Source organism: Oryx dammah, unplaced genomic scaffold (assembly GCF_014754425.2).
Source record: "Oryx dammah isolate SB20612 unplaced genomic scaffold, SCBI_Odam_1.1 HiC_scaffold_1, whole genome shotgun sequence".
In the NCBI taxonomy this organism is placed as follows: Eukaryota; Metazoa; Chordata; class Mammalia; order Artiodactyla; family Bovidae; genus Oryx; species Oryx dammah.
Window position 1 is genome coordinate 28,718,131 of NW_024070185.1, and position 15,130 is coordinate 28,733,260.

General features: G+C 36.8%; 1 protein-coding gene across 1 annotated transcript in view; it reads left to right on the forward strand.

Annotated features, from left to right (window-relative positions):
* FREM1 (FRAS1 related extracellular matrix 1) overlaps nt 1-15,130 on the forward strand; it is a 149,508-nt gene that overhangs the window by 65,487 nt on the left and 68,891 nt on the right. Inside the window, exons 16-18 of the mRNA XM_040240145.1 lie at nt 4,827-5,021; nt 6,104-6,289; nt 11,684-11,880. Coding sequence (XP_040096079.1) covers nt 4,827-5,021; nt 6,104-6,289; nt 11,684-11,880 — 578 coding nt within the window. The remainder of the gene's footprint in view (nt 1-4,826; nt 5,022-6,103; nt 6,290-11,683; nt 11,881-15,130) is intronic.

The window sequence follows — 15,130 nt, forward strand, 5'->3', positions numbered from 1 at the left end:
GTGTGATGGTCACATAAGGGAGTGTTAACACATTTTTTTTTTTCTTCAAAGACCTAGTAGGACACTGGTACAAATTCTTTCAGATAGACAGTTTTGTTATGTTAATAAATTAACAGAAATACTGTATTCAAAAAATATTTTATTTGAATGATACTTTTGATTGTAATGTTCACTCAGTTACTTGGTAGTGATTAGCACTGTTCTAGAATGAGTAATGGTACCCTACTCCAGTACTCTTGCCTGGAAAATCCCATGGACGGAGGAGCCTGGTGGGGTGCAGTCCATGGGGCTGCTAAGAGTCGGACATGACTGAGCACATTCACTTTTCACTTTCATGCATTGGAGAAGGAAATGGCAACCCACTCCAGTGTTCTTGCCTGGAGAATCCCAGGGACCGGGGAGCCTGGGGGGCTGCCGTCTATGCCACACAGAGTCGGACACGACTGAAGCGACTTAGAAGCAGTAGCAGCAGAAGCAGCAGAATGAGTAAAGAGAAACTCAGAATAGGAGATAAAATTTCAGTGGCCCTGCGCTTACCTCCATACATTGGTTATCAAGATTACCAAAGAACAATTGTTGTTATTGTAGTTTTAGTTGCTTAGTTGTGTCCAACTCTTTTGCAGCCCCAGAACTGTAGCCTGCCAGGCTGCTCTTGTCCATGGGATTGTCCAGGCAAGAACACTGGAGTGGGTTGCCTCTTCCTTCTCTAGGGGATCTTCCTGGCTAGGGGTTGAACCTGCATCTCCTGCATTGCAGGTGAATTCTCTACTGCTGAGTCACCAGGGAAGCCTGATAACAATTGTATCACCATTGTTTTATTTGTTTATTTATTTTTGTGATTATGAAAATAATATATACTCATTACAGAAAACTTAGAAAATTATGATAAAATTTTGAAAAATCACCTTATTTACTTCAGAAAGATAATCACTGCTAACATTTCAGTATTACGTTTTCTTTTCCTTTTTCTAACTGTAATTTTTAACATAGTTGCAATCATGTTGTATGTGCAATTCTGTTTTTCACATAGATTCTCATCTAAAAATGTTTATTAAAATATTATTAAATATTACAAAATTATTGTAACCATGTTTTAATCATTGAATAATATTTTATGATATAAAATTATTACTAATTTGCTATTCTCCAAACATTAAATATGAAGCCATTCAGAAATTATTTAATAAATAGCAGTCCAGTTAAATGTTTTCAGTATAAATTGTATCTTTAGACTGTATCTCATTTCAAGGTAAAGAATTCTTTGACCCATTTTGTAGCCTTTTTTTTGTGGCTTAACACTCAGCCAACATTTCCAGCTTTTTCTATGAATGTCTCACATGCTTTTCTTATATTGAAATTACAGTTACGGAATGTACTGTGTTCGATTTTTTGGTTAAGCTGTTTTCATTTCCTAGAATTATTTTTCCATGTCTCTTCCCCACTCCCGCTTCCTACACATCTTCTCACCCATCTCCCAGTTCTCTGCCTTATTTGCCTTATAAACCATTCATTATTTAATGCTCAGTACAAAGTGAGCAGGGCCATCTAGAAAGATTTTTCTGATTTTCCCTGGCATGTGCTTTCTGCCCCCCATGCCATCATCAGCCTATGCTCTCATCCTTCTTCACCCTCAGCACCTAATGTGTAATAATCAGGCTGAGATAGATGAATGTTCCATTTAATAGGTTAAAAATGGCTCAGAGTAGCAATTGCATATGGTTCCACTTAATATATACACACATCTGTGATAATCTAACCAGACTTCATTTCTTCCCCTCCCATTAGACTGTGTCCCCTCCTGACATATAGTAGGTCTTTGAACATTTGATATTTTTTTGAACTGTCTTGACATTTTCACCATGTCTGTCTTTCCCTCCGCTGGAGCACACAGAACACTAATTTTCACACAACAAGCATTAAATAAGTATTTATCAAGTGAGTATTGCATAAAAAAGTTTTATGCCAATTAACTTTTTTATAAATATGAATAGATAAGTGGTTTCTTTCCCCTACTTTTCCTAAAGTAGAAGGCTGATTGTTTAATTTTAATGTCTCAACTTTATTCTTTTTAAAAAAGTAAGCCCAGTCTTCTCATTCTTTAATCGTTTGGTTACTCAATAATATTTTGAATATTTCCTTGTCTGCCATTTTTTAAATTGGAGTATAATTGCTTTATAATGTTTGTTAATCTCTGCTGTACGGTGAAGTGAATCAGCTATATATATACTTATATCCCCTCCTCTTGAGCTTCCCTCCCACCCCAGCCTCCCATCCCACCTCTCTAGCTCATCGCAGAGCACCAAGCTGGGCTCTCTATGCTATACAGAAGCTTCCTACTAGCTATCTGTTTTACACATGTAGTATATGTATGTCAACGCTACTTTCTCAATTGGCCCCACCCTCTCTTTCCCCTTCTGTGTCCACAAGTCTGTTCTGTACATCTGCATTTCTATTCCTGCCCTGCAAATAGGTTCATAAGTACCATTTTTCTAGATTCCCTATATATGCATTGGTGGTGTGCCCAGTTGTGTCTGACTCTTTGCAACGCTATGGACTGCAGCACGCCAGGCCTCCCTGTCCCCCGGCATCTCCTGAAGTTTGTCCAAGTTCATGCCCATTACATCGGTGATGTCATCCTGCCATCTTATCCTCCGACTCCCTCTTCTTACGCCCTCAGTCTTTCCCAGCATCAGGGACTTTTCCAATGAGTCAGTTGTTCATGTCAGGTGACCAAAATATTGATGCTTCAGCTTCAGCAAAAGTCCTTTCAATGAGTATTCAGGGATGATTTCCCTTAAGATTGACTGGTTTGATCTCCTTGCTATTCAAGGGACAGTTAAGAGTCTTCTTCAGCACCACAGTTTGAAGGCAGTAATTCTTTGAGGATCTGCCTTCTTTACAGTCCTGCTCTCACAACTGTGCGTGACCACTGGGGAGATCATAGTCTTGACTATGTGGATCTTTGTCGGCAGAGCAATGTCTGCTTTTCAATACACTATCTAGGTTTGCCATAGCTTTCCTGCCAAGAAGCAATTGTCTTCTTATTTCATGGCTGTAGTCACCATCTCCAGTGATTTTAGAGTCCAAGAAGATGAAATCTGGCACTACTTCCGCCTTTACCTCCTTCTCTTTGCCATGAAGTAATGGGGCCAGATGCCATGATCTTGATTTTTTTAATATTTAGTTTTAAGCAGGCTCATCACTTTCCTTCTTTACCCTCATCAAAAGGCTCTTTACTTCCTCTTTGCTTTCTGCCATTAGAGTGGTATCATTTGTATATCTGAGGTTGTTGATGTTTCTCCTACCTATCTTGATTCCAGCATATAACTCAGCCAGCCTGGAATTTTGTATGATGTGCTCAGCATATAGGTTAAACAGACAGAGGGACAGCAGACAGCCCTGTGGTACTGCTTTCTCAATCCTGAACCATTCAGTTGTTCATACAGGGTTCTAACTGTTGCTTCTTGACACTCATACAGGTTTCTCAGGAGACAGGTAAGATGGTCTGGTACTCCCATCTCTTTAAGAGCTTTCCACAGTTTGTTATGATCCACACAGTCAAAGGCTTTGGTGTAGTCAATGAAACAGAAGTAGATGTTTTTCTGGAATTCCCTTGTTTTCTCTGTGATCCAGTGAATGTTGACAATTTGATCTCTGGTTCCTCTTCCTTTTCTAAACCCAGCTTGGATGTCTGGAAGTTCTTGGTTCATGTAATGCTGAAGCCTGGCATGCAAGATTTTAAGCATGACCTTACTAACATGGGAGATATATACATTAATATGTGTTTTTTTTCTTTCTGATTTACTATACTCTGTATGACAGATTCTAGGTTCATCTACATCTCTGCAGATGACCCAGTTTTGTTCCTTTTTATATTCTGTGTCATTTTTTTAAACAGGTGTAATAATTCCAAGTACAATGCTCTATAGATTTGACCAATGTGTCTTGTGAAAAGAGAAGTTGCTCCTGATCTTTTATGCCCTAGTCTCATCGAAACTTCAAACATAATTGCTTCCTTGTTGATACTTTTAGAATAATGTATGAGAATTATCAAAAGCACGTCTACATAACTTTTCTGCCCCCTTGGATAGTAAGCATTCCTACTTCTGTGCTGTTCATTAGTAATCCAATAATAGATTGTCTTGTTTACTGATAAAGTATCTAGTCCTGATATTTTCTTCCTTCTTCCTCTTATGACTTAAGTTGGGACCATTTTGAATCCCATAGATGGAAGCTCTCAAGAGTAAAAAGAAGACGAAAATTAGGGTCTCTTCTTATCCAGGTGCTGTTGCTATTTTGCTAACATCTTGACTATATGTAATGGGAAAATACTGAAGCAAGTGACAAAGATGTGGGTTATCTTTGTATTTTACCTATTCAGCTTCTTCTGCAGTGAGTGGTTGTTCAATTAAGGTGGTTAATGCAAATGTGAAGACAATTACCAGAGGGACAGGGTGCCTTCTGTTTTCCCTGTGGTTGGTCCTAACACTAATAATTATGGGAGAAGAGCGAAGCCATCCCGAGTCCAGCTTTGTGTCTCTCTTGTTCATTTGTGAACTGTCAGACCCTTGTTAGCCCTGTTTTGCCCCTCCATATGGTGATAGATGGCTGGCAGGGTTTGCACCAGAGGCAACAGATGGGCAAGCATTTCTGCATTATTTTCATGACTCTATTTAATTTCATAGTAATAAAATTGAGTTTCACATTTTAACCACATAAGTTCCTTTCCTTGCCATTCTATGCTTGTAGAGGAAGTCTAAGGCAATTTGATCTTGGTAGTCTGCATTTTTTATAAGTCATCTTTCAGCTATAGTTGTGTCTTCCAGGTGGTGAGATTGGCCTGATGCCTTGTTTCGACACCATTACATTGGTGGTTTCGGACAGAGAAGCTGGTCCTTTTGTGAATGGCTGCTGTTACAATGGACCTCATCCATCTGTTCCTCTTCATGAGTCCTTTCCAATGTATGATCTCAACATCACAGTGTATCCAGTGGACAACCAACCGCCTTCAGTTGCCATAGGTGGCCATATTTTTTTCTCTTAAGTTTCTATTATCTCACCTAGTCATACCCGTGGTCCAGTGAAATAATGCCCTTTATTATAGTCAAAATAGAAAACCACCATACAAAGTTGCCTCTAATAATTGTCTCAAAACAGACTTGTGGAAACCTCAGATCTGTGAAAGATTACAGGGAAAAAGAAATAACTTGTTTAAAAATTTAGATAAATCCATATGGAGAGAGAATGCAAGTGTGTGTGTGTGTGTGTGTGTGTGTGTGTGTGTGTGTTTTAAAATGAAGACAACATTGTAATCCTCAGATACTCTGGTTTTATTTCACATGGGAAAGTATCATTTACCTGGTAGAGACAGTAATTTATTTTATCCAAAACAATTTCTATTAGAATAGAATGAATATACCAGTGGGACTATTTATATATATTTAACCTTATTTGCTTTTTAGGAAGTCATCTCTTTGTAGGCACTATGTATATGTTCTGACTCTCAGAAAAGAAATGCAAGCATATGTATGAATGTTATTGTAATTTGCAAACTGTCTCCCAAGCAGTGTTCTGGAAAGCAAGCATTATCCCCACAGAATAATTAAGCACTACGGCATAAAAAAAATGCTCGTTATGAGCAATTCATAATAGTTCTCAGGCAATTAACGCTCTGACAAACAGAGGTAACAACTGATCTTGAGGAGTATATAAACCACATTCAGTGGCTTATCATTAAAACATTTTGGCAATTCTTATTTTCATTTGTCACTTCTATAGAGACACAGGGGAAATCAGAGTTCCTTGAGAATGACTAAAGGGCTGTACTGGAGCATTTAGTATTTCTTCTATCTTTCTGTAATAGTCTGGCTTTCTTAGACAAGAAAAAATATAATTCCATAAGTCAAATTAAATTCTACCCATTACCCCTGAATATTTTCACCATAAGGAGAATTATGCTAAAGGAAATGAACATCTCCCATGGAAGTACATTTGTGTATAGGAGACATCTCTGAATTGGAATTTCAATCACTCCCTTTTGTCCTCACTATTCTGATTAGAGGATTTCACAGTAAGTCATAATTGTGTTATTATTTGCACGCAGGTACCATATTCATTGTAGATGAGGGTTTCTCAGCAGCCCTTACTGTTAACCATTTGTCTGCCACTGATCCTGACACTGCAGCAGATGACTTGGAATTTGTTTTGGTTTCTCCTCCCCAGTTTGGCTACCTTGAAAACACACTCCCTTCTGCAGGTTTTGAAAAGAGCAATATGGGCATCAGCATAGGTAAGTCATGGTTTTATGTCCAGCAATAATCAGCCTTTGTTTGAGACTAGGTTATGTTTAATAACTGGGTTAGGACTTAAAAAATGTTCAAAGTACTACACTTGAGGAATTATTATTATCACTGATACTTTCAAATACTATTGTTTTTCATTCTAATTTTTCATTTAAAATTTCGCATGTATGGGAGTTTACTTCAAAATAAATGGAAATTACACTTATGGAAAATGTAAGGATAAATATTGAAGAAATAATGTTTTAAAAGGCCCCCATAGTGAAAATAATAGCAAATGAAGAACAGACAAAGAATTAATCTCAAAAATATACAAGCAACTCCTGCAGCTCAATTCCAGAAAAATAAATGACCCAATCAAAAAGTGGGCCAAAGAACTAAACAGACATTTCTCCAAAGAAGACATACAGATGGCTAACAAACACACGAAAAAATGCTCAACATCACTCATTATCAGAGAAATGCAAATCAAAACCACAGTGAGATACCATTTCACACCAGTCAGAATGGCTGCTATCCAAAAGTCTACAAGCAATAAATGCTGGAGAGGGTGTGGAGAAAAGGGAACCCTCTTACACTGTTGGTGGGAATGCAAACTAGGACAGCCACTATGGAGAACAGTATGGAGATTCCTTAAAAAACTGGAAATAGAACTGCCTTATGACCCAGCAATCCCACTGCTGGGCATACACACCGAGGAAACCAGAATGGAAAGAGACACGTGTACCCCAGTGTTCATCACAGGACTGTTTATAATAGCCAGGACATGGAAGCAACCTAGATGTCCATCAGCAGATGAATGGATAAGAAAGCTGTGGAACATATACACAATGGAATATTACTCAGCCATTAAAAAGAATACATTTGAATCACTTCTAATAAGGTGGATGAAACTGGAGCCTATTGTACAGAGTGAAGTAAGCCAGAAAGAAAAACACCAGTACAGTATACTAACTCATATATATGGAATTTAGAAAGAAGGTACTGATAACACTGTATGCGAGACAGCAAAAGAGACACAGATGTATAGAACAGTCTTTTAGACTCTGTGGGAGAGGGCGAGGGCAGGATGATATGGGAGAATGGCATTGAAACATGTAAATTATCATATGTGAAATGAATCGCCAGTCCAGGTTCAGTGCATGATACAGGGTGCTTGGGGCTGGTGCACTGGGATGACCCAGAGGGATGGGATGGGGAGGGAGGTGGGAGGTGGGTTCATGATGGGGAACACGTGTACACTCACGGTGGATTCAAGTCGATGTATGGCAAAACCAATACAATATTGTAAAGTTTAAAAAAAAAAAAAAGGCCCCAATAGCAACACAGAATACTGTGACATAATAAATCTGGTGAAACTCACAGTCTTATTCTCACAGTTTCTTTTAACACTTTTAAAAGATACAGGCAGAAAAGAGTAGGAAATATATCATGGAAATATTGAAGATAATGACATTAACTTTAAAACCAAAGTGTGTCTCAGAAACTTGAATAGCTCTGCTGTTTCACTTGAAAACAACCAAAGCAAAAACAAATGCCAAAACCAAAATCATTCAAAGGCAACACTTCAGAAGTAAATTATTCTGTAAGCACCTTTTGGGGCATATCCATTTTAAATACAAGAGAAGCCGGGTTTACAATTAGTTGTGTTAGTAGAATGAATAGGAAAAACAAGACACCACTCAACGCTGCCTACAAGAAACTCACTTCAGCTTCAAGGACAGACACAGGCTTAAAATGAAGGGATGATAAAAGACATTGCTTGCAAATGGAAACCAAAAGAGAGCAAGGGTAGATATACATAAACTAGACAAAATAGTCTCTTAAGTCAAAAGTATAACAAGACACAAGGAAGGTCATTATATAATGATAAAGTGTTAAATCATTGAGAGGATATAATAGTGGTAAATGTATCTGTATACAATATTGAAACACTTAAATATATTAAGCAAATACTAATAGAACTGAAAAGGGCTTCCCTGGTGGCTCAGAGGTTAAAGCGTCTGCCTCCAATGTGGGAGACCTGGGTTTGATCCCTGGGTCAGGAAGATCCCCTGGAGAAGGAAATGGTAACCCACTCCAGTATTCTTGCCTGGAGTATCCCATGGACGGAGAAGCCTGGTAGGCTACAGTCCACGGGGTTGCAAAGAGTCGGACACGACTGAGTGACTTCACTAGACTATAATAGATCTGAAAAGGGTAATACTCAACAATACAATAATAGTAGGGACTTCAGTGTCCCATTTTCAACAATGGATGAATCATTTGGGTGGAAAATCAGTAAGAAAACATTAGACTTGAACTATATATTAAACCAGATGAATCCAACAGACATACATATATTCCATTCAACAAAAGTAGAATGCACATTCTTCTCAAATGCACAGGAAACAGTCTCTGGGATAGATCATATGATGAGTCACTAAGGAAGTCTTAACAATTTAAAAAGATCAAAATTGTACCAAGTATCTTTTTTTTTTAACCACAATGCCATGAAGTTAAAGTCAATAACTAGAGATAACTAAAAAGTTCCCAAATATGTGAAAATTAACACATTCCTGAATAACCAATGGATCGAAGACTAAATATAAGAAAGAAACTTAAAAATATCAAATAAAAATAGAAACAAAACACAGCAAAATATATGGAATGCAGCAAAAACAGTGCTAAGAGGAAAGTTTTATAACAATAAATGCTGCATTAAAAAAGTAAATAACCTATAACTAGAAAAGCAAGAACAAATTAGGCCCATATTTAGCAGAAGGAAGGATATAATAAAGACCAGAGCAGAAACAAATAAAGAACAGATAAACAATGGGGAAAGTTAACGAAACTGAGTTGATTTTTCTTTAAAGATAAAGGAAAGTGGCAAACTTTTAGCTAGACTTAACAGCGAAAGTTTGAAAAATTTCCCTCTAAGAACAGGAACAAGACAGAATTTCCCACCTGCATCACTCCTATTCAATATAGTACTGAAAAATCATAGCCAGAGAAGGAGATCAAGAAGAAAATCAGAAAGGAAGAAGTAAAATGTTTCTATTTGCTGATGATGTGATATTGTATATATATATAGAAATTCCTAATGACTTCACCAGAAACCATTAGAACTAATGAACAGATTCCATAGTTTCAGGGTAAAAAATCAACATATAAAACTCAGTTGTATTCCTATACATAGACAATAAACTTTCTGAAGAAGAAGAAGAGAAAGCAATCTCATTTATAATAGTATAAAAAACAGTAAAATATATAGGAGTAATTTTAACCAGGGTAGGGAAAAATTTATGTACCAACTATAAGACATAGAATTGGTGTCTTGGTGAAAGAAATTGAAAAGGACACAAACAAATGGAAAGACATCGCGTGTTGATGGGCTGAAAGTGTAAATATAGCTAAAATGTCCTTACTGCCCAAAGCTATCTGTAGATTCAGTGCAGTCCCTATCAAAATTCCAATGACTTTTTTTTTTTTTAACAGAAATAGAACAGATAATCCTAACATTTGTAGGGAACCACAAAAGACCTCAGATAGCCAAAGAAATCTTGAGAAAAAAAGAGCAAAGTTGGAAGCATCATACCTGCTAATTTCAAATGATTATTGCAAAGCTATCATAATCAAAGCAGAAAAAAATAACAAACACGTAGATCAACATAACAGAATAGTGAGCCCAGAAATAAAGCCATACATATATGGTCAATTAATTTTTAATGAAGGAACCAAGAAAATACAATGGGCAAAGCATTCTTTAAGAAGTGGTGTTGGGAAAAATGGACAGACACATTCAAAAGAATGAAACTGGACTATTATCTTACAACACAGAATTTAATAGCTCAAAATGGATTAAGGTCTTGTATATGAGACATGAAATGATAAAGCTGCTAGAAGAAAACATAGGCAGTAAGTTCCCTAATGTGGGTCTGGTGATGATTTTTTTAATGTGACACCAAAACAAAGGTAGAAAAGCAAAATATCAAGAAGTGGGACTATATTAAAATACTTCTGCAGAGGAAGAGAAACAATCAATATAATGAAAAGAATATCTTTAGAATGGGAGAAAGTATCTACATACCACATAGCTGTTAGGAGATAAAATCTAAAATCTATAAATTACTCATACAACTCAATACAAAAAGCTAAACAATCTGATTAAAAAATGAGCAGAGGACTTGAATAGACCTTTTTTCAGAGAAGACATACATGCTTGTATCAAATCAACATGTCTTACACCTTAAACTCACACAGTGATACGTGAATTATGTCTCAATGGAGTTGGAAGAAAGATTAATGCATTAAAGATGAATTGCATTAATTGCAGTTTCTCCTGTGACTTAGGGTGGGGGCCTTAGTTAGCTCAGTTGGTAAAGAATCCGCCTGCAATGCAGGAGACTGGAATTCAGTCCCTGGGTCAGGAAGATCCCCTGGAGGAGGGCATGGCAACCCACTCCAGTATTCTTGCCTAGAAAATCCCATGGACAGAGGAGCCTGGCAGACTACAGCCCATGGGGTTGCAAGAGTCAGACATGACTTAGCGACTAAACCACCACCTGTGACTTAATATGCAACACAGAGCATTTTTATCTTTTGATTTAAGTCAATATCAGAATACCATAATAGCAGGTCAGTTAATTTCACTCATTCCTGCCAGTTGCTTGCTATGCAGTCAAGTAGGCTGACAATAGACTACCATCCTGGTGGCTCAGATGGTAAAGAATCTGCCTGCCATGCAGGAGACTGGGGTTCGATCTCTAGATGGGGAAGATCCCCTGGAGAAAAATGGCAACCCACTCCAGTATTCTTGCCTGAAAAATTCCACGGACAGAGGAGCCTGGTGGGCTACAGCCCATGGGGTTGCAAAGAGCTGGAGACAACTTAACGACCAACAGGCAGATGATTGATGAACTGTTGATTTGCCTTTATATGAAAGAGATGGTTCCTTTCTTGTTCAAATATGACAAGAACTGCTCACTCTGGAGCACTGGTTTTAATCAAGGGACAGTCTCTGGCATTCATTCCAACTATGTGAATGATGGTCACAGAGTCCCTACATCCTAGTTAGTAGTTTCAGCCCTTCTGTTCTCCATGCACATTTTAATTCTTCCTTGTAATTTAGGGTATGTTTTTATGTTGATGGGTATAGTCATTGTAGAAGTCCCTGATGACTGATCCTTAGGTCAACTGCTGTGATCTCTTATTTACTCTGCTGAGAAATAGGCTATTGGGTTAAGGATTAAGGACCAGTAGCTTGGGAAAATATGATTTTCTTTTCTTTTTTTTTAAATTTTATTTTTACTTTATTTTACTTTACAATACTGTATTGGTTTTGCCATACCTTGACATGAATCCACCACGGGTTTATTTACCTGCTCCATTTTGGTGTGCTCTAGCTTCGTTTCAGTGGAAAGACATGAAGGCTTTACATATTAACTATGTGCAGTCCAGGCATCTGGGGATGGAACCAACGGCTGACAAGTTTGTGTTGTATGTCACTGATGGGAAGCAACACTCCATGGAGATACCATTTTACATTATAATCAACGCTACAAATGATGAAGCTCCTGATTTTATAGTGCAGAATATTACTGTAAGAAAGATATTTGAATTTTTAGTCTCTCTTTGTCATTTCTAATTTTTATTTTCACTAATCTATTTACATTGGTCTTTGCGCACTTAACACATCAAGTCAATGAGTAAAGAGGGCAGTAACCTGTGTTATGTAATGCAGTCACTTGATAAGTATTTTTCTAATAGTAATGATGATGGTCATGATAATAGCAACTGCTAACAGATAGCAGTTGCATAGTTTAAATTAGGTTGTCTGTATATAGAATGCAGTACTTGCTAGTAGGTCCTGTTCTAAACCCTTTACATGTGTTCATATTGAATCCTCATAATAGGCTTTTAAAGTGATGGCATTATTATTGCCATGTAATAACTGCAATAAATGAGACCAAAAAGATTAAGTTAGTGTCCCCAGATCACAGAGCTTGGCAGTAAGTAAAAAGTAGAGGATTTGCACCCTGGTGCTCTGATTCCATAGTATGCTACTTAACCAGTGCTACAATAGCAAGGATTCTTAATTCTCAAACTACAGGCATCTTTTTTATACAGCTGTTTATAAAGATATATGACAGGAAAAAAATACAATTTTGACCATTATTTTTGTGCGGTTTAAAAATGTTATTATATTATATAATAATATTTGTTAGTTTTATTTAAAAATTTAGACATAGTTAAAATGGCCCAGCATATCACTGCTGAGACAACTGTTGTCTTAAAAAAATAATAAATATATGTGGTTAAACAAGTTAGAATGTTGTGAAACTTACACAGTGAACTGTGAAATTTTCCCTCTTTAACAGTAGCTGTGCATGGTCACTCCCCATCAGTTGAGTTTTTAGTAGTTAATTTCCACAGAGGTAATTTGTGTCCCATGCCAATGATATGTAGGTATGTATGTATATGACTTTTCTGTATGTTTTCACCTACAAATCAGAGATCATTAATATACCCTACTTTCTACTTCAAAAAACCTTTGATTGCTATATTTTAATATTTTCATATAAGCACATTACTCTTTTTAAGCAATCCTAATTTTTATACAGTTATTTAATCCAGGTTTACTCATAACATATTCTGATTAAATGAATGAGTACTGGCTTTGGGGTATGAGGGACTTGGTGTTGCTTTTTACTAGTCGTAGGGTTCTGGGTAAGTTATTTCACTCTGTGCTTTTGTTTCCTCATCTGCAAAATGTGTATCAGATCTTCCTTTAGGGTGATCTATAACTATCATGATGGTCAGGCACATTTTGCTGTTGTTCAGTTGCTAACTCATGTCTTACTCTTTGCAACCCCATGGACTGTAGCACCCCAGGCTCCTCTGTCCTCCACTGTCTCCTGGAGTTTGCTTAAATTCATGTCCATTGAGTTGGTGATGCTATCTAACCATCTCCTTAGAAAATTCTTATTAAATAGGTGTCATTCATATTAGTCTTGTTATATCTGTCATCCTTTTTCAGACATTGATCAGAGTTGCTTTGAAATCATTATTTTGCCTTATTTTTCACTAAAAATTATCAAATTCTAAATGTAAAAGTCTTTATTTGATTTTAATTTTGTGCCAAGTCTTAATGGTATATAAGACTTAAAAGGAAGAGATTTAAAAGTCTCAGAATAGACTTAAAAGCCAGTTCCTGCCATTCCTCCTCTGTTGGCACATGGATTTCTCCAGAGAGCACTTCAGTAATTATGAGAGAGAGAAGAAATTACAAATGACTCCTTCTATACCTACCTCTATTGTCTTGTATCTATCTAGGGTTGGAGTTTCTGAAATAATTAGGCCACTGGGAATTTGTCTCTTGCTCTTCTCTGAAAGTAATCATGCCTTTCTTCTCCCCTGTGAATTGCTTACAGAGGCTGTTGAAGAGTAACAAATATGGAGCCCCATGTGTTACTGGCAGAGCTGGCTTTAAGCTTCAAGCGATTTTTTAAAATAGTCATATGTATTTTGCTTTCTTGTGGAAAAGTGTATTTATTTTATAGCTAGCTGGGCTTCCATCAAGTTGTGCTGCAACTTGTAGCACAAAAAAATTGAGATTTTAAAGTTATTATAATCTATTTCAAAGCTGTCTACTAGTGAGTTTCTGTGTTTTATGTCTATTTATCTAAACCTTTTATTTATAATCTCAATACATTATTGAATGTGCAAAGAAGAATCTCACATTTTTTTGATAAAATTTCCCAGTCATCTTGTGCATGAATTTACCATTTTGTAAATGGGAAAGGCTGCCATACAATGAGTCCAGGAGTCCTGAGCTTTATAAAGAAAGATGATTAGAGCATCTTTTTTCGGTTGCTTTATTAAAGTTTTTGGAGAAAAATGCAAGTTCCTATCAAAGATGATTCCCTACTTCTATCACCATGCATTAAATTATTATGCCATCTCAGTTTTTAAAATGTAGGCCAGATAAAAGGGAACCAGCATAATTTTAGCCTAAATGTCAGATATGATTCTTGTTATGTACATGAAAGTAGTTGTAGGAAGGTTCTTTTCAAAGTCCTTAAGAGAGGCTGAAGAGAGAGTATCTTCACAAGTCTAAAGCCCATGTCTTCTTCAAACATAAAATGCCTACTCAGCCACAAAGACATTCTCGGATTCCTCTACCCTTTCCTACTTCTTGTTTATCTGTATTTAGTAGTGCTAGATATTTTTTCCTTGTCTTATAATTAATGATGAACAGGCCATCACAGTCTCATTTGGACTTTGATTCTTTAGAATATTCATATTCTTACAGTGATTCTGTACGTGCTCAATAAGCACATACTACACTTCCATACTCATATTATTTAGATCTTGCTGTATTTCACAGTAGGAGGCAGAAATAATTTTTGTTCCCTTGTTATGAGAAAAAGAAGATGAAGATGACCAAGTACCATGTTAATGGTACAAATGTTTCTAAATAACTAGATCCTACATGAAATGAAAAACATTCAGTTCTCTTTATGCTTAAAGGATTATGAAACTTGAAGTGGGATGGGGGGTTGTTCAGGCAAATTAGTGGTGTGAGGACAGAGAAGAGATCAGGGACCCAGCATTAAAATATACACTGTTGTGTATCCAGGAGCATCCTCTCAACTGTGGTTGACTGTAATTGAGATACAGTAGTGTTTGCTGCAATGACAAAAATTAAAAACACCTAACATCCCCCAGTGTGTAGAGCAGATATTTATGCCATTTGTACAGCAGGAAAAAAGAACTGTGAGAGCAGCAAGTTTCAGAGGTTAAAATGGCAAGTTAGGACAGCCAGGGTCTACACCCAGTTTTACAACTGA